Below are 26776 nucleotides of genomic sequence, written 5' to 3'. Positions count from 1 at the left end.
CACAGCCTACTCACCGTCTGCCCCTGCTCAGAGGCAAAGCTGCCTTCTCCAGAAGCTTCCCAAGCTGCCAGCCCCGAGCCCCAGGCTGCCCTGCACGCCTGTCCGGGAGCAGAAGGAGGCCTTGACATCCAGCGCCCACGACGCCTTCAGTGGGGCTGATGGAGGCCTCGGGCCGGCCAGGAAGATACCTATGCCAGCAGAAGAGGAAGAGCCAGGCCGGGAGGGGAAGCATGGGCTCCGCAACGGGTTCTGACCTCAGCTGTGAGGTATGGGCTCTAAAAACAGACCCTCTCCTTCCTAAGCACGTGACCCACCCCTCCATGACCTCAATCCTTCCCACCTGGAGGCCCACCTCAGGCAGGGAGGGTGGCCGGGGCTCAGAGCAGGAAAAAGGGCAGGAGGTCTGGGGGTCTGGGGTTGGTGCCACGGAGGGAACCCCCCACCATGTGGGGCCAGGGGAAGGGGGATGTGGGGGGCTGGGGGGATGACTGGTGCTGTGCCCTCCTCTGGGTCTGGGGCATTGTAAGCCTGGGGTCGGCTGCATGCCTACAGAGCACGGGCAGCAGAGCACAGTGGCATGAGGGCTTGCAGCCCCCTCTAGCCCATGCCGAGCAGGAGGGCAGGTCCTAGGGCTTGTCCAGGAGCTGGGACATCCCAGGACAGAGGGCGCTGGGGTGTGTGGGAGGGAGGGTGATTATTCTCCTGACCTGGGATCCAATCTGACGCCTTGTGCCTGACATCAAGCCCACTCTGCTGTGAAGAAATGGACCTTCGCTTTTAAACCAGGGACCAACTATGCAGTCGGGAAACGGTATGAGGCGGTCCCCAACCCACAGGCACTCCAGGCCCAGCCCTGAGCACCCCTGTTCGTCACCCCGGCCCTGTGAGGATGCCCAGCACTGACCCTCACACCCCTCGGCCCTGGTCTCCCAGCCCTACCCCAGGGCTGTGCACAGACCCTGCAGGGCCAGCCGTCTCCAGTGGGCACACGGTCCCCAGAAGCTGTCTGGACAAGGATGCTGAACCCAGGTTTGTTCACAATCCACCTGCTGACTGAGAACCTTGAGGACCCCAGCAGCTGGGGCCCTGGCAGCCTTTGGGGCTGACCTGCTGGCCAGTGGCCAGCGCAGAGGCCACATCCAGGGAGGCCCCAAGCAGGACCAGAACCCCAGCCTCCCCTCCTGCAGCTCCCTGCCTGGCCTCAGGGCCTCACTCCACTTTCCAGAACCAACCTCCATGCTTCCCAGAGTCTGGGGCCCTGCCCGCTCCCACTTCCCCCCTCCCTGTATGCTATCACCTTACTTGCTCAGGGTCCTCTCGCTTAGAGGCTGACTCCCCACTATAGTCATGGGGGTGGTCAGCTGCACACATTGCCACACCCCACACTGCTCTAAATCCACCTGCCTTATTCCACTTTCTTCCCAAACCCCAGAGGCGGAGCCGAGGCCTATTCTGTGAGGGGCTCCCCGTCCTCAGCTGCCTTGGGTTCTCAGGGCTCCTGCTCACAGGTAGGCACACAGGGCAGCGGGAGACCCCAATCACCCCACCAGCACCCAGACAGCACCCAGGAAGGACAAGCCTGGGACCCCGGGTCATCATGCCCCCCACTGGCAGGGGCAGCAGACCTGCAGGCTGGCCATTGCTGCACATATGTCAAGGTGGGGACGTCTAGGGGCCTAGAGTGGCACAGGTGTCCCAGGCGCCCCAGCCCCAGCCTCACCCCCAGCTGGCTTTTCTTGCTGAACACGGAAAATCCCCTCATGCTGCCGTAGAAGAGGTGAGTGCTGGGCGGCCGGGTCCCAGGGGTTCTGCAGCAGCACTCCCGAAGGGAAGCCCCCAGCGTAGCACACACCCAGTGGATTCCCCCCCGGGGCTCAGCAGCATCATTTGGTGATGTCACCAGGGCAGGGCCCCAGGTCCGGGCTTCCCGTACCGGGTCCCTGATCACTTCAGCAGGACAGGAGGAAACATCAGCCAGCTGTGTCCAGCACAGACTCCTGCGACAGGAGAGCCACATTCGGGAGAGGCGCCACCAAACCAGTCTGTTCACAGCAAGAAGGGCCACCAGTGTGAAAGTCACCTCCCCATCACTCCTCCCCAGAGCCCAGTGGAAGTGATGGCCACACTCTACAGGGTCACCAGCCTGATCCTGACCCTCCAAGGAGCTCAGAAGCCCTGCTACCCCCCAGGGCCACTCTCATTTGTCCCGACTGCCCTCTGACCCCATGGTTCTAATCCTGGAGGGGTCGCCCACCATCGATGTAACACGAGCGTGTGTCCCTCTGTTCTGAGAATTCCCCTGCCTCCCTGGGGATGCTTCGAAGCCCTGGGGAGCAAGGAGCAGGCTGGGGGCCTCAGGAGCCTGCTGCCCACCCCGCCCCACCCCTGCGCCCCTGCCGCTCCGGCCCTGGCCCCGTGAGTACCCCTTCCCTCCCGGCTCTGCTGCACTGGCTGCCCGCACCCCGCCCTGAGCACCCGGGCGTTGGTTTCTAGGTCACCAGCAGCCACAGACCACACCGACTGTGCCCACTGCTTTCCCCAGACCAAGGTGACTGGACAGAGAGAGTCACCACTTCTGTTTGGTGCTTCCTGGAACACAGGAGCCCAACCACAGAATCACAGAAGTCCAAATGCTGCGGTGACTAAAAAATTCTCAGCACTCGGGGGAATTTACCAGAACTCCTTCCTTGTCCTACCTGCTGCCAGTTAGGCCTGTTTGGGGTGCACAGGCCTGACCCCATAACCCAGTCCACCCGTAAACATTCTGGATCCTTCCCCACACTTTGGAGCCTATCCACACTGGATGTTACTAGCCTATGGCTCAGGCGGGAGTTGAACTTTGCCCACAGTTTCACAGGCACATTAATGTTGTCTGCGAGTGACGTCAGGCTTCTGGGTCCTGCGAGTGGGTTCTGGGTGGGGAGAATCAGGGAGGTTACCAGCAAGGTCACCAGCCTCAGCTCCCTGTTGTTTCTTGTCCATTGAAGAGCTGGGCAGAGGTTTCCAGAGGTGAGAACATTCCTCCACACAATCCGCAAAGACCCACTCAGCCAGACCTGCCCACAGGGCTGCTGCCTTCTTCTGATCACCTGCCTCAAAAATGCTGATGGGCGGCAGCTGCAATCCTTTCCCATCGTCCCTGATTTTAAAGTTTTTGTCTTAAGATATCATGGTCGCGTCGAGACAAGAGGAGACAGCAACCCCAGTCTAGGTGCTCAGCTGTGGAGCAGCGGGTCGACCCCGCAGTGCATGGGCGCCCACATCGTGGCACAGAGCTCAGGCAGGGACCGTCCAGCCAGAGGGAGGAGGGCCCCGTGGTTGGTGGCGCCAGCACACAGGGCAGACGGAACCATCCACGGAAGCCCTGACCCGTGCTCACTTTCCGTTTCTGGCTCACTGACCATAGGTGGTGATTGTAGGGCTTTGTGTAAGCACGTGGCACCTTTTATCCTGGGATGGAAAGGGAACTCGCCCAGCATGCCCATTCCCATGCTCCTTGGCCTGTCCTTGGAGCTATGACCACAAAGCCCTCTCCCTGGACCTGATCCATGGGCCTGGAGGGCTGGTGGCTACTTTAGGGGCACAGGGCAGGAGCCCTCAAGATGTGGCAAGACGGGGCACCCCTATTTCTGGTGGCTGAAGCCCTTGGGGAGCACACAGCACCCTCTGCCATGACTTCATGCCCCCCACAGGTATGGAGCCAGCTGCGGAGCCACAAGTCAGAGGCTCGGACCCACCCGTGGCTGTGTGCTGCATCATCCAGGCCTACACATCCTTGGTTGCCAGGGCACTGCCCCCTGCCCTATGGGGGCAAAGGAAGTACCTGTGGTCAACAGTCACCTGCAGCAGCCTCAGTCTTGGCCTTTCCAGTCCTGGTTCACGAGCCTCCCCAGGAGGCCCCAAGGCCATGGAAAGCAGCTCTCCCACCCTTATCACCTTAGCACCCGAGATGTCCCATATCCCACTGCTTGTTGGTGTGTGACCCCGGAAGGAAGGGCCCTAGGTTGGGCCTCGCCTTGTTCTTGCCTTGACCCTGTGGCTCACTCTGCGGTGATACATGGGGGCCTCTCCATAAACTCGTGTCCACCGATGGCAGGCGCTCTGGCCCTAAGCTCTCGCCCTCTCTCTGCAGCACAGATGATACGATCTTGTGTGTCTATGGAGATAACACTATTTTCCTGCTCCTAGGGCTGTAGGACAACAGGGCCAGAGCTCCCTAGGACTCCAGGAACAGTGTCCACTCAGGGACAGTCCACTGCAGGCATATCCAAGGAGCCTCCCAGGGCCACTTCCATGGGTGGCTGTGTCCCCTTACGCCCCAGGGGGGTGGCCTGCTCCTTGCTGCCGGATGGGATGTCAGGAAGGCTGGGACATTGCCTGGGGGCCAGCAGGTGGACGAGCAGGGGGATGAATGGCCTTGGCCCAGACTCTGGCTTCCCCACCAACTCCCATGGGGATCTGAGAATTTCTGAGAAATCAGACTTCTCTGGCTCCTTGAGGAGAGAGCCAGGAAGATGATCTCTGGGAGGCAGAAGAGAAGCTGGCACGTTGGCTGTATGCCTCCGGGTGATGGTCTGCTCTGACCACGTCCACAGTGATCTCTGCTTCCTGTGGGCCTCAGTTTCCCCGTCCACACAGCACAGGTGTCAGAAAGCACAGATGTCCTGTGCTCCTGGGATCCAACTGTTCTGAAGCCTCAGGCAGAGTGTGTACCTTTTGGCGACACCATTTCTCTCTGCTCCCCAGGCTTCTTGGAGTCTGAGCTTTTGAAGAGGAGCAGCTCTATCCTAAGCCCAATGCACAACTGCAGTGCAGGCTTTGGGAGAGAGCCGAGCACCCTTGCATGTGGCCAGACCCTGCCCTGCTCCTGGGCCCCCGGGGACTGGCAGGGGCTGCCCAGTGCCAACACTGGAGAGCTACAGCTGTGGATGTCTCAGGAGTCAGAGAAGCTGCCCCCCTGGTCCTCAGGACTCCCCACAGACCACGTGTAGGACTCAGGAGCACAGAGACAGGCACTTCAACCCCGTGGCCCTCAGAGTCCAGTCCTGGAGATCCTGCTGTCTTGAGGCCCCCAGGTCCAGCAGGAATGTCATCACTGCTTCAGGAAACCCTAATCAGAGGCCCTGTTTGCTTTCAGGGCACATGGCTACAGATAGATCTGCAACTGAGGTGCCTCACTCAGCCAGAGGCCAAAGGTGGGGAAGCGCTGGGGTTTCAATGGGAGACAGGTGTGGCCAGGCCTCATCTGGGGATCCCCCCCCACATACAAGGGATCACCAGAGGCCACCTTCTGGCATAGCCTGGGATGAGGGTCATGGTTGTGGGAAGCCCACCAGCATGGCTGGCCTCCAGAGAGGGACACACGCCTGGAAGGGACACAGGGGCTGGCCCAGCTTCTCTGGGCAAGAGCGACCACTTGATGGCTGACTGCACCACTGGGTGGGCCACTCCAGGGAAACCAGGCACCTCTCCAGGGGCCAGGTCCACAGGCCCTGCACAGGCCCAGAGGAGCCCCACATAGCCTTGCTGTGTGCATGGGAACTATCCCTGCCCAGGACCAGGCAGGTGCACAGCAGCATCTGCTGGGGGCAGGGTGGGGGGAAGCAGACAGGCAGCCCCTGGGGATACGGTGGCTGCAGCCCCTGGCATCACCCCACCCAGCCTGGCACCCCTGGCAGTCGGGGCCCCAAAGTCCCCTCAGGACAGTGACATCTCTGGGCTGCTTCCTACATGCCAGGAAGCTCATCCACATTCTCCTCTCAGTTCCCCGGGGGCCTGCGGGGTGGGCCTTGCAATCCCCACTTGAGAACTGAGGACAAGTGTTCCAGGGGTGGTGGAGGAGTAGAAGAGGTGGGGTTGTGGCCCAGGCCCAGTTGGTGCAAGGTCTGGGTCCCGAGGACCTGCCACAGGAGGAGGCAGCCCTCATGTCCCTGTATCCAGGCCTAACGGGAGTGGGGGGAATGGTCTAATTCCACTTGCCTGCGTAGGCTGTGCACACTGGGGCTGGGACAGAACTCCTTAGGGGTCTGGGTAAAGGGCAGCGTGGCACCCCGCCTGCTAGGGCCACTGAACAAATGAGGGGGTGAGCAGATGTGAATGGATGAAGTGACTTCAGAGGAGCCTGGCCTCCCGCGGATGTCGTGGCAAAGTCAACAAGTACTGTACCATGCTCCCGTTTCCATTAAACCAAAAGAAATGGCCATGGGGAGCCAACGGGGGCCGGGTTCGACATCCTGGCATCAGGCGGGGCCCAGAGGACACGCAATAAAAGAGGAACTTGCAGGCACCAGACATGCAGCTCCCTTGAATTTCCTCTGTTGCTGTGGCTGCCCCGGGAAGAAGGCACTCGGGGAGCAAAGCTGCCCCGAGAAAGCGGCGTTTGGCCCCATGCCTGGCAGGGGCACTTGTGTTTCAATGAGTAAACTCTGTCCTATAAAAAGGCCGATTGAACAATGTGCGTTTTATGGTCTGGGGATGTTTTATTTTTCCTGTACAGGAACACGGGCAGGCTGCTGGGCTCAGAGCCTCCCGTCCCCTCCTGCTGCCTTAGATGAGCTCACAGACCCCCTGAGCTCCAAGTAGGTGAACGGGCTCCTCTCCCGCCAGCTCCATGGCGAGCGCAGGCCCAGGCAGAGGCGCCTTCGGCTGCAGAGACCCAGGGCCAGTGAGGGAGGCCCAGAGTCTGCACCTTTCAGAAGGCAATGCCTGGCCAGGGTGTCAGCAGTACTGCTGTGCCGGCAGGTGGGTGTGAGGAGTTAGGGGGACACCCTACATCTTCTCCAGGCAGGGGCAATGCAGGCACAGGTGCCCCCTGTGTCACCCATGACAGTGCCATGCCTACAGAATTCCCTCAGGCCACAGCATCTCCCAGGGCAGGACGGATGGGGTTAGAGTGGCTGAGTGCCAGCCAACCCTAGAAATACCTGCAGCTTCTGAGCATACAAGGGGAGGGGGCCCCTGGTCCTTCCAGAGCAGGAGTGGGTTCTAATCTAAAAGTCAATCCCACACCAATAGGAAGAGGCAGGAGACAACTAGGGGTGGGGGCTCAGGGGACAGCCACAGCCTCCAAATGGACACTCCCCTGGGGGTGAGTGACAGCAGTGCTGTGAGCTGCCCAGAGACATGGGAACCGGTGGTGGGACATCACTGAACACGGCCTCCGTTCCTGCAGGGACAGCTGCCTGAGTCCATGCTCACCCAGAGCAGCAGGCACCCCAGGAAGGATGGGGCATGTGGAGTGGGCAGGAGGAGCTGGGGACGTTCCTGGACATACACGGGTTCCCACCCCTGCCAAGGGTCTGGCTTCAAGCTTCCTCAGGCACATGGAACACACGGGGTTGTGACTGGTTTCTGGATTGTTTGTGAGTCAGGCCCCTAGCGCCCTGATTTAATGCAGCCAGCACCCCAGCACCCAGCCCCCTTGTCTTCCGCCAGGAGACCTCCCCGCCACCGCACAGGAGCCCTGCACATACACCTCATACTGAGAGCGGCGGCCGAGGTCACGCGGCCAGGGTGGTACCGAGAACATAGGAAAGAGATGATCCTGTTGGGCATTTAGGGCTCATAAATCCCTGTGCATGCCAGCCAGCTCTAGAAGGTGAGAGAAACAATATTACAAAGCAAAATGAGGAGAGCAAGAAGAATGTAGCATGAAGGCCAAAGAGCAGGGAAGCCACGGGGGAGGAGGAAACAGCTCGCCGGGAAATTCAGTCCAATCTTTGCTCAACCACAAGCAGGAGGCCAGACCCCAGTGCCACTAGCAGAAATGCGTCTCCCTCCCTGGAAAATTGATTTGTCAACAACCAGAGACTCGTCCAAAGGCATCTCAAGGTTGTTGCTGCTTTTTTTTTTTTTTTTTTAAGGAAATACAAAAATCATCGACAATGGCACGCACGCCCAAGAAACGCTTTTGGAGAGTAGAGAGTCTTGCAACTTTGAGGGTTGCTAGGAGGGCCCCTCTGGGCTGACAGTCTGGAAGTGTGGGATTTGCAATGTCCAAGGGAATGGCACACAGTGGGCATTCTTGGCTAAGAATTCATTTGAAAAAAAAATCAAAGTTGGTTTAAATCTCTGATGAGCTAAAAAACTCCCTCCCACAAACCCAAGAAATGTGAATTTCCTCATTTGGGGTTGAGTTGCCTGCCAAGCACAAGGAAGGACCCTTGACCTGACCCCGATGTGGACAGTGGTTCCCTGGCGGGGCCCCAGGCCGGGGGTGGCGGGTTGGCCGGGACAGCACAGCCCTGGGGGTGCTCTGGGCTCCTGGACACGGTGGGTGCCACGGGAACTACAACCCAAGGGGCTCCTGCCCCAGACTGGATGCGCAGGCAGGAAGCCCCCTCCCCTCCAGCCAGCGATCTGCCCCACTGCCCAGCTTTCCCAGGTGGGGCATCCGAGGTCCCCTTTCAGAAGCAAGCCTCGCCTCACCCTTCACCTCCAAGAAACCGGAGCTTCCAGGGGAGGCTGAGGCGCGTGGAGTCTCCGGTGGCCGAGACAGTGGCCAAGGCAGTGACAGCAACAGTGATGGTGGCCATGGCGGGCCCTGTGGCTACTCTACATGCGAGGCCCTGGGCTGAGGGCGACGCTCACTTGGATTTGTCTCCTCTTCATTTTTTTTTTAACTTTCATTGGAGGTGAATGATACTATGTTTCAATTGCCAAATGCCATCACTTAATTGCTTCACTACTGGAAATTTCATGGGGGGGGGGGGGGAAGTGGTTCTCATTTTTCACAGAAAATTCCAGGCGTGGGCTCATTTCTGCAGATCTTTTGCCGAATTAAAAGCACACTCCATAAAAATAAATAAATAAATAGGCAAGCATGGACAGATGAAGCCAGGAATCCTTCCTTAGCTCAGAAAGGAAGCCCCCACAGCAGAAGGAGCGAGGTCACGAGTCCAGGAGCCCCGGGGGAGGAGGGTCTGCTCTGTCCAGGCCCCAGTCGGCACTGCCGGGGTTTGATGAATAAGCCCCCAAGACTCCCTCTTGGCATTCCTGTGCCCAAACAGGACTGGTGTCCAGAGGCAAGTGCCGCCTGGGCAAGGGGGCCAGGCAGTGGCCCAGCGGGAGGAAGCCCAGGCCAAGCTCTGGCTCCAGGTGTCTCTGCACTAAGGGTACACAGGGCAAGGGGCATGGGGAGCCATCTGGTCAGAGCAGGGAGAGCCAGGGCCCTGCACCCTGGGTATCCCAACTCCAGGCCGGAAGTCCACTGAGCCAGGTGGTTTAAGCCCGGGACCCTAGAGTCCAGGCTGCCTGGCCTGGCTGGGAGGACCTACACGTGGACCTTGCCAGGCAAATGTCAAACTTTACAAAGACTTCCTCATGCTGGTGTGTGCCTTAAGTGTGCCTCAGTTTCCCTGTCTGTCCTGCTTCTTGAAACGAAGGGATCTGAGGTGCAGAAATAGAAAGGGACCCAGCGGGAGGTGACTGTCCAGCCACCCCAGGCCACCGTGGCCTGCAGTGGTGCCCCTGAACACACAGGAGATGCCAGGTGCATGCCAACTAGCACGTTTGTGGTCAGGTGCAGACAGTCTCAGAGCTCCAGCTCCAGAGAAGCTGACCTGCTGGTCAACCCTTGTGCACAGAGCACCGGCTCTCAGGACCAGACATACTCTGGGCCACGAGAAGCTCAGGGCAGGCCAGGGTCCCCTGGAAGCCCTAAAGACCTAGGGGGAGATCCTAACGAAGGGCCTCCTGCCTGCCCTATGAAGCAGGCAGGTCACCCCAGGCACCTAGAGGGACCAGCCACGGCTCCCTTTCACAGTGCCAGGAAGCCATTTGGCATGGGAGCAGGATGCTGACTTCCAGGAGGGACAGGCGAGCCCGTTCTTGAGTCAGTCACGAGCCTACAAGTTCTGTTCGGATCACCTGTTTCTCCAATGGGGACACCGAGCTTAGATTGCTGAGGGAGGCCGATCACACAGCGCGTGTGGTGGGCACAGGGTTCCATGGGGGTCTGCCGAGCATCAAGCCTGTGCCACTGACCAGTGGGTAGACTGCAAGCACAGAGGCCATCCTGCTGGACGGAGTGTCAGGATGCACCTACCTCCCTGGGGGGGAACATCCGGCTCTGGTCCTGGGGCTGCGGGACCTCCCTCCCCCATCCTGGAGTCATGCTCACGAGCTGAACCTGACACATCCGTAGTCCTCCCAGGCTCAGGCACATAGCAAGACAAAGCTTCATCCTTGGGCTGCAGGGCAATTCCAACCCTGTGAGGCAGACACCACCCACCCACTCACACACACCTCCGCCCCCAAGGATCCTGAAGACCCTCGGGCCCTCTGCAGCAACCCCCTCAAGAAGGCAGGTGGCCTGTTCCTGTCTGTGTCTCTTCAAGGCGACAATGCCGCCCACACATGCATGGTTTATGCTCACGTCCCAATGGCCCTGGAACATTTAGATGTGCCTATGTCCACTGGCACAGGAATGAATTGAGGACTGGGGGTGGGGGTGGCGGGTAAAGGGACCCGAATGCCCAATGGAAACAAACTCCAAGCGCTCCGAAGCACTGCCACCCCCTCAGCACCTGCAGCCGGATGTGCAAGGGTGCACCTGCACTTCCCACCTGCAGCTCACAGACAGGCACCCCGAGCTGTCAGCCTCCCTGCCCGACATCCCGACAGCAGCTGAGACCCGCCAAGACACCGCCTGCCCCCCCCAACAGCCTGGTCTGCTCCATCTCTCCAAACGTTGTGTTCTCGAAGTGGGCAGGAGCCCTGAGTCTCCATACTGGCAGACGCAGCCTTGACTCAAATTCTCCAGGGCAAAGGCAGAGCGGACGGTGCCTCCCTGGCTCAAATGTCCCGGGCCAGCAGCCTCCACTCTGGGCCCACACCTCAAATTTCGGAGATGGAGCGGCCGCAGAAAGCATCCCTCTTTATCGGTGGGCTGCGTGAGCTCTATATCGCCATGGCCTCTCACCCCCAGCATTCCACGCCTCCCAGGGGGGCAGATAATCCCACAAAGGGCCTCATGCCAGAGTCCCCATGCTTTCTCCAGCGCTGAGAGCTTTGACTCAGTCAGCACTGGTTCTCGGGAATCTCCTTACTGGGCCCCAGCATTCAGATCGAATGTCCCTTTGAAAGGGCCAGAGGGGACCCTGTGCCCCTTCTCCTGCGTCTGCATGACACCAGATCCAGCCCGTCCTGTGGTGCTTTTGGAGGCCACCCCCTGCCCCACCCTAGAGGGACACACCCCCCCAACACCCCAGGGCCTTCTAGGACTGCTGACCCCGGCAAGGGAGGAGGGACAGCCCCCCCCCCCCAGCCCCGGGGATGCCAAGACACTCTTTCTTGAGTGTCTTGTGGGCAGGGGCCCACAGGCTAGTGCTTGGACTCAGAGGTCCCAGCCTTCCTCTCCTCTTCTTTTGGGGCCAAGGAACCCAGTGACAGCTCCCTGGAGGAGGGTCCTTTCACCCACCAAAAATGTGCTCTGCTTTGATGTCTACAGATGGATCTCCTGAACTGTCCAGACTAAGCCCAGAGTCCAGCTCATGTAGTTGTGAGTGTGTATACATGCGCATGTGTACACAGAGCAGTCTGCACATGTGTACACAAGTGCATGTGCGTGTACGTGTTACACGTACACACACTGCATGGAGTGACCTGTCCCAGTGTGAGCCTGTGCATAGGTCAGTTTGTGTCCATGTGTGTGCATCACACGTGTGGGAATTCACTCCTGCATACCTGTGGGCAGGCATGTGTGTGGCAGTGCAGACACAAACCCATTGCCAGAAAGCCCCACTATCCTGTGGTCCTCTGAGCAAGTCCTTAGCTTGACACTCTAGATGTGCAGACAGACTCAGAAGTGCAAGTGTCAGCAAGGCAACAGCAGAGAGGAAAAGCAGCTTCCTCCCTTGTAGGTTTGGGACCTGCCACTCAGTACCCCAATTCCCCCAGCACAAAGCTAAGCAGAGGACCCCAGAGGACAGGGCTCACCACAGACTCTAACTCCTTCCCTGAACAGAGCTGTGCCCCAGGAAGTGCAGGGCCTCTCACCAGGGTCTCCAGCTCTTCTCCTGGAGGCTCCAAATCCAGTAAAGACACTGAGGGCTCAGGAGCCCAAGGCACCCTGACAATCACCAGCCCTCCCCCAGGACGGCAGGCAGTGCCTCGGGCCAGATGCCTCCAGCCAGGATGGTGTAGCCCTGCAAAGCCGCCTGACCCGTATCACGTCCCCCTCATCACATCATTCAGAGGAGCTTCACAGTCTGCAGGCCATATCCAGAGGCTCCCGCGAGACTACTCCACCCCCAACACACTCACATATGAACCTGCCTTTAGCCAGGTGCAAGAAAACTCCAGAAACCTCAAATAGCTGCTGACATAGCAATAATAACACCACAATCACATGCCTGCTGCCTCTTGCCCCACATCCCATCTGAACCAGGCAGAACTGTCGGGCAAGGGGTCACTGTGGGCATCCTGCCCTGGAGAGGATGGAGGGGTGGGACTCCCCACCCTTGGACACTAGGATGGAGTTTCCTCCTTCCAACCTGGTTGGACTTTCCCAGGCTTGGAAGAGACAGAGGCGGACTGGATACCCATGTCTGCCTCGCTGGATCTGGAGAGGCACCCCCAGCCCTGCAGGACAGGCCATAGGTGTTGGGAAAGGAGGGCATGTGGCACCAACCATCAGTCCCAACTCTATCCTGGCCCAGCAGAGACAGGATAGGTCAGGGAGCCCAGGAGCTGACCTGCGGGGACAGGGCACCATGGCTGTGCCTGGTGTGTGTGTCCTAACCCAGCCGTTGTAAGGATGAAAGATGCTTCCACAGGGTCCCCACCTCCGCTTCTCTAAAGCTAAACTCAGGCCTTCCTTGGGGGGATGGTCCTTGGAGCCCAGCAGGTTGGAGTCTGGTCACCTTTGAGGTTCCTGCTTACCAGCAGCTGTCCTGTCTCTCTCAGCCTGAGCCAAGGATGACTGCAAAGGGAGAGTCAGGCTGGCCTGGAGGTGCTCTTCCTGGCCCTCTAGGAGGCCTGCTTGCTCCTGAAGATTGCAAGGGGCAGGAGGTCTCCCTGGGGCACTCCACTGGCTGCCTTCCCTTTGCTGGGAGCTTGGGGGTCCTAGGGCCAGCCTCCCACCCTGGGGGCAGCAACAAGTGGCCAACAGGTGGCCTGTCAAGTTCCTCTGCTCCATCCAAGATCAGCGAGATGATGGAGCCACATCTCCCATTTGAAATTTGGGAAGAGAAGATGGAGAGCCAACTCTGAAGCCTGCGGCTGGTGGCCCTCTGATCTGAGAAGCCTTGGGAACTAGTGGGAGCGGCCCAGCGGTGATGCTCACAGGGGTGCTCACCACCATTACTGGGGTGCCATGGCTCCAACGCCCCCCACCCTGCCTGCCGACCCAAGGTCTGGTATTGCTTTTACAGATTCGGTTAGTGTCAGGGACTTGGAGGTGAGAGGTCATCATGGCCCCCAGGTGGCCCTCCTGGCCCAGCCTTGCATGGCCAGGTCCCAGCGGTGACCCTCCCAAGCACCCTGGGCCGGACTGTGCCCATTTGCTGGCGACTACCACTGTTTGATGGGGATCAGCATCACGGGGCCCGGTTTCCCAAGAGGTTCGGATCCCACCGGGAGGTCCCGATGTCCTGCAGAGCCCACTGCAGGCCCTCCTGAGCTGTGGGAGACCTCCTGTACCCCCCAACCCCCCACCCCCGACGCCAGCCATGGGCCTTGCACATGAGGCTGAGCCCAGTGAATAAAGAGTGTGGGGGGGGTTCTTTGTAAGGAAAGGCCAGGCTGCACTCCTCCCTGCCCTAGCCGTCTCCTGCACCCAGACAGGTGGAGGCTGTGGGTCAAGCCCCCCCCTCGCCCCCCCCAGGAGCAGCCAGGACCAGAGGCTGCGGCAGCGGCAGTGGCGGCAGCGGGCGGCAGCAGCAGCAGCAACAGCAGCAGGCTTCTCACCCCCGTGGCCACGGCCCCTCCCCTCCAGCGAGGGTCGTCTGTCAGCTTCTGGAGGCAACCTGAAACCCTGGTGAGGGAGCACTTGAGTTACAGCAAAGAAGGGCCCCTCTGCGGGCTGCCAGCCCCAGGGCCGGCGGGGTGGCCGGGACAGGCCTCGGGCCTCGAACCAAGTCCACCACCATAATTAGCAGATGAGATTCAATAACAAACAGCCTCAAGCGGCTTTATCTAACCTTCGGAAGGTAAGATTAACACCTTCGATGTAGAGAAAGTTAAGACTGGGGCGGGGGGCACGGGGGCTTTGCTCCGCTTTTCTGACTCCCAGCCGAGAAACGAGAGCCCCCTCTTGGGCCGGTGCTCTGCCCCCAGGGTTTCTGAGGACTTGCTTTCCACCGGCCTGTATAGTCCTTTTGTTCACCGGCAGCAAGCGTGAGGCCACAGCACTGCACCGTCGCCTGTCACACGCACACGCAGGCACACGCTGGCTCCCCAAACAGGACTGAGAGCTGCGCCCAGAGCGGGACAGGGGCCCCCATCTCACCGGCGTATTATGAAAAATGCCACGTGTCCCAGGGCTTGGTGGGGACGCAAGACGTCTCCCCTCGTCCCTGTCCCTTGACTGACTTGTTGCTGCTGGGATTTCATTGGTCTGGAAGAAGACGTCAAATGCACTCCTCTGAACACAAACCCACGATACGCCCTCCCTGGTGGGAAAGACAGCTTGCCCTGCTGAGGTGCACGGTCAGCGCCGGCCTCCGACCCGCGTCTGGAAGCACGGACCTTCGGCACGGTCTGCAGATGAACTTTGGGAGGTCTGAGGGCAGCACCCGGCATCGCCCCATGGTCTGATTTCTAAAGTAATGTCAAATCACTTCCCGGGAAAAATCGATCTGTCTCTGACAGCTTTTCCTCCTGCTAACGTGATAAATAAATAATTAGCCACGTCGTCCGGCTATTTCATTAAAAGAAAAGGATGGCTGGATGGGCCGAGATGGAGAGCCCGGTCGGAAAGACAGCGTCCGGCAGTTGCCCCCCACATTTTACGGCACCATTTGTATTCTATCCGTCACTGGCTGTAAGCTCAGCCCGAGCTGGGAACTGAATACCCTATTCAGAGAGGTACTCACAGGCGTGTTATTGCAATTTAATATTTTCGCACACAGACACATCATTATCTTGGAACTTGACACTTCGGCATAATTCTATAATTTTTCAAGAGGGCCTAATTTTTCTAGATGTGAGCGCTAGGGCAGGATTATCCAAACAGCTCCCTCTCCTCTTCGTGTCTTCCGGGGGGTTATAAACGTGCGGGCAAATGCTCGCAGATCGCCTGCCTCCACCTTTGAACTTCTCCGTTCCCTTCTTCCACAAAGGCCAGCTACGGAGGGCTCTGGGCCCGGCCGCCCCACAGCCAGCCTTTCAGACCCTGCAGAAAACTAAGCAGTGTGTGTTTGGTGGGGGGGGGGGGGGGGTGCAAAGCATAAGTGGGCAAGGATGATACAACGTCATTATCGGCAAAACAAAAAGAACAGCCTGAGGGTAAGCCTCACTCAGACATCACACCCACACTTGCACACAGGTGCGCACCTGTGCATGCATGCATAACACACCTGCACACAGATGGACAGATCCACACTACCCAAGACCAGCTCCACACACAGACCAATGCAGGGGCTACACCAGGGGCCGCTCCTCCCTCTAGCAGCAGCGGCTAGCTAATAGAAATGCCCCCCGGTTTTCAGACAGCTCAAGAACACCCTGGCTTTCCCAAGAATAAGACCTGGGAGAAGTTTGCAAGGAGGGCCAGACCCTTTAGGGAAGCATCTGGGAGTGAGCAGGTGGCAGCCTGGATGCAGGTGGCACAGCCCCCTGGACACGCGGTGCCCCATACTGGGTGCCACGGCCTAAAGCAGCTCCCTAAAGACTGACATCCTAGACCTTCTCATGAGCTCTCCTCTGAAAGGGACCCGGGGCCTTCTGGCAGCATGGTGCCCTTCTCCGCATCAAAGCCCCAGAAACAGTGCCCAGGACCACTCTGGGATCTGACCCCGATGACACCGGCACATTCATGGTGGCTGGGCCAGCAGAAGTGACCCACAGCCACTTCTGAATAGGGGGCTGGAAACGGCTGTCAGGTCAGCACAAGCCAGAGATGCTCATTTCCAATGCGGTAAAGACCTAAGTGGGTATGAGGGGATCACGGCTGCTCGGCGCAGATGTGGATGCTGAGAAATGGCCTGAGTCTGGACCTTCGCCTGACCTGCTGAAGGAGCAGCGTCGTCATCTAGTGCCAGGGGTGACAGAGGCTCTGCAGCGGGAGGGAGGAGGCGCGGGGGGCGCACGAGGGTCGACACCCCGTGATTGCCTGGGGCCAGCCCGGCTCTCCTGTGGCCACCGTTTGGGCTCCTCCGGTGAGCATAATTTCCGGTCTTTGTTTAAGTGTTTTATGGACCGATGTGGCCCGGCCTTTCTGAAGAGGCTGTTACAGCCCATTGAGCAGATACAAATGTCTGAGCGCTTTTAAATGCATGCCCCTTTCCCTCAGAGACGCAACCAGAAGGAGCAATGGGAGTCTATTATGTAAAACCATATTTCGGCATAATATTGACTGCCAGCTTCTGAATATAGATACGGGGATTAAACTATGTCACAGGAAAGAGTTCCCAGCCATAGCAAGTCCTCATTCATCATGCGGCGACCCAAGCACTTTATCCCTGCCTCCCTGCGCCCAAGCGTCGGGGGTGCCCTGCCTACTGTAGGTGCCAGAGACTCACACATGTTTCAAGTGAGCCACTGAATCTAAAACACAGAGACTCACAGAAGCAAAGACAAATGAGCAAAGCTCCTCTCTGAGCACCCTTCCCTCCTTCTCCCTCTCTTTGGCCTTTCTAATTTGAAATAGAGCTAGGGGTCCAGCCACCCTGCCAGCACAGACCCAAGGCCAGGGACACCAGAGAGGGGGTTGCCCCCAGAAGTCATGAGGTTGGGGGGTTAGCCCGTTGGTGTGGCTTTCTGCCCATCCAAACAGCTTGGACACAGAAGCCTAGATCTCAGAGCAAGGACCTGTGAGCCCCCAGACTCATCACACTGCCCCGAGCTTGGTGACCTGACCACGTCTGTTTCTGGAGGGCTGGCCCACAGCTGGGTAGCCATGTGGGGAACCTCGGGCATGTCTCAGAGCACTCCATACAGTAGGCCCAAGGACAGCCTGCTCCACTCCAGGGGCAGGAAGGAATGGACAGATGGAATAGAGCCCTGAAACACACCAAAGACCCTGACTCCCTGCAGAAGCTGGCAACCTCTGAGGAGAGAAGACCTGGCAAATGCCAAGAGCTGTTGAAACCCCAGAGAGTGATAGAAGGATGGACAAGGTCCGGGGAGGCCGCAGGAGGGGGTGGCTAGCTTCAGAGCAGGCTGGCATCGGGCAGCATGTCAGAGGGGCCAAATCCGACCCGGGCACCAGAGCTTCTCAGTTTGAAAATAAAACCACGACCTAAGCATCTTGTGTGAGTGTTTTACTTCCTGACCGAGCTGTAGGGAAAGAACCAGAGTGAGCCCTTGGCTGGAGCCGGGCAGTCCAGCTGAGCCCTAGGGCTGCATGATGGGCACCCTGCGGTAAGCACAGCAGCTCCACGTGCTGGGGCTACACCATGGGGCTGGCTGGCGCACCCCTACAGGCCTGCACACCATCCTTATGCCCCCACCCCCACCCTGAAGAGCCCCAGGGAGGCTTGGGAGGCTGAGGACCAACACAACATTTCCCCAAGCAGACCAAGGGGATAAAGCCTAAACTTTCACTGCCTGTCCGAATGGAGGAGGAATTCAGCCTCACTCACATCCCCCTGGCCCCAGGGCCCCACCAAACACCACGCTGCACCCTTCCAGAAACTTCCATGCAGTCACACCTGTGGAAGCTAGATGCACACAGGTATTTGGGGTGGTGGGAGGGTGAGCAGCAGGCCCTATACCTGCCCTTGCTGAGGCAAAAGGCGAAAGGGGAACCAATCTGGTGGCAGAAGGTGGGGTGCCTTGCCGGCAGCAATGGTGGAACACATACAGTATGAAGGTGGAGTGGGGGTTGCTGGGTTCTGGGGCCGGACAGGAAGCCCCTAGCCACAGGCCCCAAGCATCCAGGTCCAGGGCTTCATATTTGCACCAAGCATTCGGCTTTGTTATTCTTTCTAAAGTAGGAAAGTAGACAAAGCCAATTCTTCCTCCACTCGGCAGCATGCTGAATGGAAAGCAACCCACAGGTCTGGGGACCCACTCTGGGACAGATGGAATTAGGGATCCAGGAGACCCAGCCCCACCATGCAGGGTCCTGAGGAGCACGAAGGGGCTTCAGACGCAAGGACGCTGTGTGCCTGGGGCCCCCTTCGTGCCCTACCATCACCCGCAGTAGAATCCATTAGAGAATAGAACTGTATCAGAAGGAGAGGATAGAGTCTGCGTAATTCCATCGGGTGAGTCAGGAGGTGAAGGGGCAGGGCTAGGGGTTCACCCTCGGTTGGGCCAGAAATGCCCAAGTGCATCTCTCGGAACTCCCCAAGAATCCACCTGCAGGACTGGGAAGCCCTGAGTTGTGCAGCAGCCAGATCCCCACCTCAAACTACTCTGACTGTGGCCTTCTTCCTCTCAATGTCCAGTGGTGCTACCTGGGGGTGGGAGGGGCCAGGGGCCTGGAAGAAGCCCAGGGCCAGGCTGAGCCCTGGAGTCTCTGCTTGTTCCCAGCCAGACGCCTGCCCATCCACCTCCATGCTAGGAAGGGCCAGCGCCCACTCCACAGGGCCTTCAGGTCACCCCCAAAGTGCACAAGAGAGCCAGGAGCTGGCTATCCGAGAAGCCCTGGGCTTCTCTCAGCACCCTGCTCCCAGATCCCTCTGAGCACCTCTAGGCACATGGCCATGGGAGGGAGTGGGGGGCCAGCACCTGCCAGTACCCCATCACCTGCCTCACCTGCAGGGCCAGCTCGGGCTGGGCCCAGACTCCCTCCTCCCTTGGATAAGGTGGATCCTGCTTCCACCCCTAGCTCCCCCAGGGATGCGGACTGAAGGCACAAGCCCTTCCCCCTTCCCGGAAGTGTGCTGCCACTGAAAGGCAGCATGAGTCTGGTGAATTTTGCAGAGAACTCTCATGTCAGGTTCAGAAAGCATGTGCGCAAGGGTCCCGGTTCTCTTTCCTGAGCAGGGTCTCTGGGGTAAGCAGAGCAAATGTTGCTCCTCACGTCCCCGAGTTTGAGCGGGGGAACACCCGCCCTGGGATGTTTTTGCTCCCAAGTCAGTAAAGCCCTAAAGCCCGTCTGCTCCCGGATCCCTCCGCTCACCATTGTGGGTGGGGGGGCTGTGGTGAAGGGGAAGGCTCTGCGAGCACCCGCACCCGCTCTGCCCCTGCCCCCATCCCCCCCTGGCCTCAGGCACATTTCAGATGAGTATAACGTCACACCAAATATTTCACCTTGAGACCCACCTGAGACCCAGGTCAGACCAGAATGAAAAGGTGACCCATGTTATCACCTTTGCTTAAAGACAGACTGCACCGTCTCTACCCTGAAAGATGCGTATTTGGGGCTGGAAATGACACAAGCATCAGTAAGTAAAATGGGCACGGGATAATGCAGAACCTGATTTAGAGGAGGTAAAATATTCGCTAGGACCCAGCCATGTTTTAAAATGATTATAAATTATTTTAACAGTGCATTTGCAAAGGGTTATAAAAACAGCCATAATATATTTTTTTCCTTAGATTCTAGAATTACCAGTGTGACAGCTAATGCAATAATGATTTGTTTCAAATGCCAGTGTTTAAGCTGTATAAAGCTGATTTTATACATTTTTCCAGTAGGCCGCATTGTAGTTAATGAAATTAAACACACCAATCGCATTTGTCCCCAGGGGACGAGGAACTGAACACACCACTGGTTTATTTTTTTATTAAAATAAATTGCAGCCAGCAAGATGGACTAATTGCATACAGAATTGAAAAAGAAACATTCCATTGATATAATTAAGCCAATTTTCATGGACAGAAATAGTTATAGTGGATATAAAATAAGCAAAGCCTTCACCAGAATCTGACTTCCCTCCTTTTTTTGCACAGAATGTTAACTATTAAACAAATATGTATTTCGGAGCCCAGGCACCGCTCTCTGCGAGCTCCGGGGCATTGTTCCTGACTCTCGGGAGAGGCCAGCCGGGCTGGCCAGCCAAGGATTTGATGGCAGAAACCCCAAGAGAGAGAGTGGTAGGGCAGGAAGAGGCCCTCCCCATCGCCCTGCGGCCCAGCAGAGCTCAGGAGCACTGGCCAGCCTACAGGGAGCACCCGGCCCTCACAGTAGCTGTGAGGTGCCCAGGCATAAGGAACAGCAGCCGGTTTGGGGCTAGACCTGCGACTACAGCGGTGGGCTCCTACCACCACCACCACCACCACCCCCCACCCCCCCCCCCCCCCCCCCCCCCCCCGTGGCTCAGGGTGGCTCATGGGCTCATGTCCACACAGCAGTGGCTCCACCTCTCCTTGATTGCCTTGGGGGAAGGGCGCTGATTATTTCCCTCCAGATTTGGGGTGGCGGCGGGAGGGTAAGCAGGCTAGCCCTACACCTCCTGCCTTTGCTCACAAAAAAGATAGTACACGGGAGGGGTTGCAGATGAGGCTGACCCAGGTCAACAGCCCGCCATTCTGCACCTGACCTGGGGAGAGGACACCCAGAGCCAGAGGCTGGAAAAGCTCATGGCAGAGCGTCCTGTGCAGCCTGGGGTGGAAGAGCAGCAGGAGAGTCCAGATCCCAGCAAAAAACACCGGGTCCGGAGGAGGCTGAGGACAGTTAGCTGGTGGCATTCAAAAGCTGTAAGAACACTGATGTCTTATTTGCTTTTAAAAACCAGACCTGTTACAAGCTAAGCACTGTCCTTGGGAAAAATGCTTAAACCTTGACACATTAAAAAAGAAAATTGTATGGAACTAAATACAACCCGCGGAACCCTAAGGAAGGGGTAGGGGAGTGATGGTGTGAAATACGAAAGCTTGGGGAACTTTACTTCGGTGGCATTCAGTTTCATCCCTAACTGCTGTGTGACTTCCACTGGGTACTCAACCTCTCTGTGTTTGGGAGATTTTGCCGCTAAAAGTGGTGCCCAGGAGGCCAAATTCCATCCCCAGGATCAATGAAGGGGAGTGAGGTCAGGCTGAGCAAGTGGTCGAGGAATGCCTTTAAGGGACCCTGGCTCCTCCTGTTTCCTGGAGGCTCGGGAGGCTCGGAGGCTGGGCTGCGACTTTGGTAGGACCTCTCAGTGGGCAGGTGCCTGGGGCAAATGCACGGGGCGAATGCTCCACCTCCACGCATCCCGGAAGGCAGGGTTGATCCCGCAAAGCCCGACCTCCAGCGCCCAGCGGCGCTTCGGATCCCCTCACCATCTCCTTCCTCCCCACGCCACCCCGAATTTGACCCAGGCTGCGGGAGCACTCTCCCGACTCTCTGCGCCCAAATCTGCAAAGCCACTGGGATGGGGGCGCGAGCTTCCCGGCCGCAGAGTCTGGGTCAGGGTCAAGAATCCCGGAGCTGGGAGTCCGAGCCCGCCCTTCTCCGTTCAGGAAACCAAGAGGCGGAGACCCTTGGGGCCAATTTCAGTCCTGGAAGAGGAGGGCGCTGCTCCCGCTGGCTGGGCCGGGGTGCAGGGCTCCCGGGGGCGGCAGCCTCTGCCATGAACCGGCAGCGCTGTGTAGACGGGCAGCGCTGTTCACGTGGCGGCGCGGTAGTTACTGGGACTTTGTACGCGGAGAACAGGGGGCTGCAGCGACGCTGGCTCAGCACGGGGTCCCCAGGCCCCACGGCCAGGCTGGCCCACGCCGTCCGCAGCCCTAGGCAGCCCGCGTCCCAGCGCGCGACAGCCACTGTACCGTGCAGCAAGGCCCGGCTCTTCTGTCCCTTCGCCAAGTTTCTTTCCCGCAGGGGGACAGTGCTCGAGCTGTCCCTAGTCCTCCCGCGCCCGCTCCTCGCGCTGTAGCGTCCAAGACTTGTTACACGGGTTTGATTCAAAACCTGATAAATTGTCTTTAACGCTATTTGAAATTTTTAAACGAAATTATTCAAAAGATTTTTAATCCTGGATAATTTTTGTTGAAACTCTAATTATACATCACCTTAATTACCAGCCCCAGCCCCCCAAGGATCCCTAATTGCCTCCTAATTGAATAAAACAGGGGGCTAATCGAGCCTACAGCGGCCCTGTGAGCTGACGGCCTCCCCCTAGGGGCCCAGTGGGGGGAGCCTCCCGCCGGCCCCACCGCCAGCACCCGGCCTCCCAACAGAAACGTCGGGACCGGGTCCGCAGCTCCGTGCTGTAACTCAGGGTTCTCAGGAGCCACGGGCCCCGGAGGGGGGGGGGGCGCGGCTCAGCCCGCACCTGCTCCCTGCCCACGGCCAATAGTATGTGCAGGGTGGCCCGGTGGGTGTCCGGTGGTGAGGACCTTCCCCTGGGAGCCCGCTCGGAGGTCACCCGATCAACAGGACTTGGCACCCGCCCCCGCCCACAGGCCTGGGCGCCCAGGCACACCCGCGGGGCCAGTGGTGGAGCCAGAGCCTGCAGGCACTCAGCGCACTGCCGCAGGGCACCTGGCCTTGGCCGCCAGCCCTGCACCCCGCCCCTCCTCCGTGGCCTCGGCGTTTTCGCCCGAAGCGGGGCGAGTCGCTCGACTCCTGCCGGACATTTCCTGGCACTGCTGCCCTTCTAGGCGTCCAGACAGGAGGCTGCCGTCCTGGCTGCGGGGAGAGAAGTGGTGGAAGGGGCAGGCTTTCCCTGGCCGGCGGGAGAAGGGCAGGGCCCAGCAGAGCCCGAGCCCCGCTGCTTTCTGCTTCGGAGAAGGAACCGGCTAGGAGCTCAGCCTCCAGCCAGGCTCCCCACACCCCTGTCACACACACGTCACCCTGAGGATGCACACACAGGACACACCATGTCCAGCATCAAGCAGAGGTAGCACTCCCACCTCCACCCCAGGGGGCCAGGCGGCAGTTGTCCCCAGGACACTATCCCCAGGCCTGGACTATGTCATGTCTAGTTGTCTTTGCACGTCCATGGTGATCAGGTCTCGGGGCGGCTCTGATGGGGGCTCTCTGAGAGCACATCGTCTCTCGCACAGGGCCCCCCAGCTGTGCTACAAGGCCAGGAGGGCACCTGGGCTGTGTAGACCCCCATACCTGCCCATCTGGCTCACAACAGTGGCAGAAACACAAAGCTTTTGTTAGGCGTTTTGTGTTTAAATGTAGGGCAGGGACAGCCCCGATTCCCCACGGGCCAGCAAGCGCCCTGGCCTGTGTGAGGGGACCTGGACCTACCTGCCTTCACTCTGTCCCCAGCTGCCTAGGCTCACTCTGAGAGGTGGTGAGCACCTCAGGGGCCTCTGTCCTTGGAAAGCTCAACTCACAGCCCCCAGGGTGGGCCCCAGAAGTGCCACCAGCTCAGTCTGCATGCAAGCCCCGCAGGGAGACCCCTGGAGTGGGGTCCTAGTGAAACACAAACGAAATTACAGCCACAGATGCAGCCTCCGGGGCAGCCCTCAAGCTCTGACTCAGGGGGTGACACTCACTCACTCACTGACCAGGTTGTCCTTCTGCTCCCCGCACATGGCTTCAGGCACAGCCCAGCCCTGCATCCAGGCCTATAACCGTGACCTCTCTTTCTTCCCCCAGCCCCCTGCCCCTGGCCGCGATGTGGCTTGCAGGAGGAGGTTCTCCTGGCGGCACTGGGGCTGCCCTGCTGCCTCAGATTCAGGTAATGGAGGCAGGTCCCTAGGGACCTCCACATCTGCTTAAAATATTGTCCTATGAAATGAAATTCCTCAGCGGATCCTGTGCTCCGTATCGGGCAGGCAGCTGTGGCCCTGTGCCGGCCTCGGCCACCTCTTCGGGCAGGGCTGGGGACAGCTGTCCCGGCTGTGAGGGGTTTCCAGCGCTTGCTCCTGCCGGCTCCAGTGGGGTCTGGGCTGGACACACTTGTCCCGCTTTGGCTCCTTCTCACCAAGGACTCCCAGGACAGGGAGACCTGTGCTCTGCCCTATCTTCGATTCTGGTCCCCTGGCCTCCGGGCCAGGCACCCATTCCAAGTGGTGAGAAGAGCCAGCAGGGCCCCCTTCCCCACCTGTTGGGGTGGAGCAGGCAGGGAGCTGAGTGCAGGACGCTTGGCTGTTTCCAGGGCTGCGCTGGGGGCTCTGAGCAGCCTCTCGCTTACAGCGAAGGCCCAGCCAGAGCGCGGCTGCACGTCCCACCGTAGGGCTCCAGCCGCAGGTCCTTCCTCGGCCAGAGCCTGACCCGGGCAGCCTGCAGCCCAGGAATGAGACTCAGGAAGCCGCCGTGCTCACACACCAACACCCACACCCCCAGGCCTGCGGGCCCACAGGTAGCGGGCACCCAGCCCTGGCGCACCAGCCACAAAACACTGGGGCCTTGTTCGCACCAAGAGGGGCCAGAGGTCAGGGGAGACGGAGGAGGCCGAGGCCCCGAGCCCGGGGCAAGGGAGACGGGCCGGAAAGGTGCGCCTCCAGGAGGAGCCCCACACAACTCGGGGGCTCCGGGGCCGTCCTGCCTGCGCGGGGAGCTGCTTTTCCCCCGTGCTCCATGGCGCACGCCGGGCCTAGCCCCGCGGGGCCGCTGTCCCGGGAGCCAGGCCGACCCAACCACGACAGCACAACTTCGGAAAGTGTCGGAGTTCCCAGCCCACCAGGCTCGTGCTCGGGGGCTCAGCCCCGGTGCGGGGAGGCTCGGCCGGCCAGGGTCAGGCGGGAGAGGGGCGGGCGGAGCGGCCTGGTGGTCGCGCGGGGATCCCAGGGGAGCTGGCCTGGCGCCCCCGGCGTGGGTGGGCGGGCGGCCGGCGGAGGAGCGGGCGGCTGGCACCGCGGCGCCGGTTCGTCCCCGCGCGGCGCTCCCGCTTCGCTGCAGCCGGGCCTCGGCCGGGGCTCCGGGAGCCGCGCTCTCCCCGCCGCGGCTCCGCCGCTCCCACCTGCCCTCCGCCGGGGCCGCGGTCCCGGGCCCGCGGGCCTCCCCGCCGCTGGCGCCAGCGGCCGGGGAGTGGAGGGAGCGCGGGGGGCCCGGGCGCGGCGGCAGGCGGCGGGGCGGGCGGCGGGCGGCGGGCGCACCGGGCCGGCGGCGAGGACCCGGCGGGCGGCGGGCCGGGCGCGCGGAGCTCGGGGCTCGGCCCGAGACGGAGCGAAAGAGAAAGTAAGAGCGGGGACCGGGCAGCGTCGCCGCGGGCAGCTCCGTCCCCTCCGGGCCTCGGGGCTGCGCGTGCGGCCGGGGCGAGGGGGGCGGCGGCGGCGGCGGGAGGCGGGAGGCGGCCGGGCGGGGACCCTCCCGCGGGAGGCACGGGCTCCCTCCCGGGCCGGCCGCGCGGGTGCCGGAGCCCCGGAGTCCCGGAGTCCCGGAGGAGCGCCCGCCGCCGCGCGGGGCACCGGGCGGGAATACACTTGGCGGCCGCGGGGCCGGCCCCGGAGGACGTGTCCGTGTTGCCGCCCAGGCGGCCGGGCTGTCGCGCTGCCGCCCCTGCCCTGCGCCCGCGAGGCGCGGTGGACGCCGGCCCGCGCCCCCTCCTCCGCCCCCTCCCCGGCTCGGGGTCTCCCTCCTCTGCGCCCAGCTGGCGGACGCCAAAGGCGGTGCTCTAGCGCCCACTATTTCAAAAGCCCGGAATATGATTTGACCAGGACTGAGAGCCACTCCGAGAGAGAGAGGGAGAGAGCGAGCGAGGAGGAAAAAGTTGCTCTCCCCTTTCGTCAACTTTTCGCTAACTTTCGCTTTTCGCTCCCCTCCACCCCCAGCCCTCCCCCTCCGCCCCCCTCCCCGGCCCCCACCGCGCGCCTCGGGTTCCCGGGCCCGAGCGCCTGACACTGGGGGGGGGAGGGGGTTCGCGAGGAGGGGGCCGGCGCCTTCGGGGAGCGCGCGGCCCGGGCGCCCCGAGCCTCTGCGCCGAGCCGGCCGCCCCGGAGCGCGGGAGGCGGAGCAGCCCCCGGGCCGCGCGGCCGACCGGAGGGCCGGGAGCCCAGGGCGCGCCGGCCGCGCCCCGACGCGCACCCCTGGCCCGGGCGCCCCGGCCCCGCGGCCCGGACCCGGCGGCGCGGCGCGGCCGAGCGCGGGAGACTTACTTTTGGCTAGCTTCCTCGCCCTCGCCTTGGATCGCATGGTGTCGGCTCGCGGAATCTCTCTCCTCCTCCTTGAGTCCAGAAGCAGCTACACACTATCTTCATCTCCCCAGCATTGTCAGTTTGGACACCTTCGCACATGCGCACACAGCACTCAATCTGACACCCCTCGCCGGGGCCAAAAAAACTTTGCAATGTATTCATCATCCTCATCGTCGCGCCGCCGTCGCCGCCGCCGCCTCGGCGCGGGATTGGGGGGCTCTCCTCGGCCTTCCCGGTCTTCCTCTCACTTATCTCTCCCCCCCCCGCCCCCTCTCCCCCCTCCCCTTTCCAGCGCAGCTCGGAACTGGCCCTTTAAGAACACATTCCGTGCTCGGCGCTCCCGCCCGGGGCCCGCACCCCGGACACTTTAAAAGGACCCAGGTGGCCCCAGAGGCGAGGTGACGATGCCCCCACCCTGCCCCTGCGCCGGCCGCGGGCGGAGTGGCGGCGGCGCGGGTCCGCGCCCCTTCCCAGGACGGGGGGGGGGGGGGGACGCGCCCACAGTTCGGACGCGGGTCTGGCTGGGTTGGCTCCGTTTTATGGCATTTTATTCCTAATTAAAAAGCTTTGCGTCCCGCGTCGCCCCGGCCTGCTCTTCTCCCCGCGTCTCCCCGCGGCCCCCGCCCCGCCCCGCCCCCGCCCGAGGGGGTGTCCCAGCCGCGCGCGCCGATCCCGGCTCCGCCGAAGCCTCCTCCGGAGCCCCCTC

General features: G+C 60.6%; 1 protein-coding gene across 6 annotated transcripts in view; it reads right to left on the bottom strand.

Annotated features, from left to right (window-relative positions):
* PRDM16 (PR/SET domain 16) overlaps positions 1-26186 on the bottom strand; it is a 311670-nt gene extending 285484 nt beyond the window's left edge. For all 6 annotated transcript variants that reach the window (XM_072731078.1, XM_072731079.1, XM_072731073.1 and 3 more), the window contains exon 1: positions 26032-26186. In XM_072731078.1, the coding sequence (XP_072587179.1) occupies positions 26032-26068 (37 nt within the window). In that variant the 5' untranslated portion in view covers positions 26069-26186. The remainder of the gene's footprint in view (positions 1-26031) is intronic.
* Positions 26187-26776: the final 590 nt, after the last annotated feature.

The sequence above is a fragment of the Vulpes vulpes genome, chromosome 12 (assembly GCF_048418805.1).
Source record: "Vulpes vulpes isolate BD-2025 chromosome 12, VulVul3, whole genome shotgun sequence".
Taxonomy (NCBI): Eukaryota; Metazoa; Chordata; class Mammalia; order Carnivora; family Canidae; genus Vulpes; species Vulpes vulpes.
The sequence above is the reverse complement of the archived record's forward strand: the minus strand, read 5'-3'. Positions and strand labels throughout refer to the sequence as shown.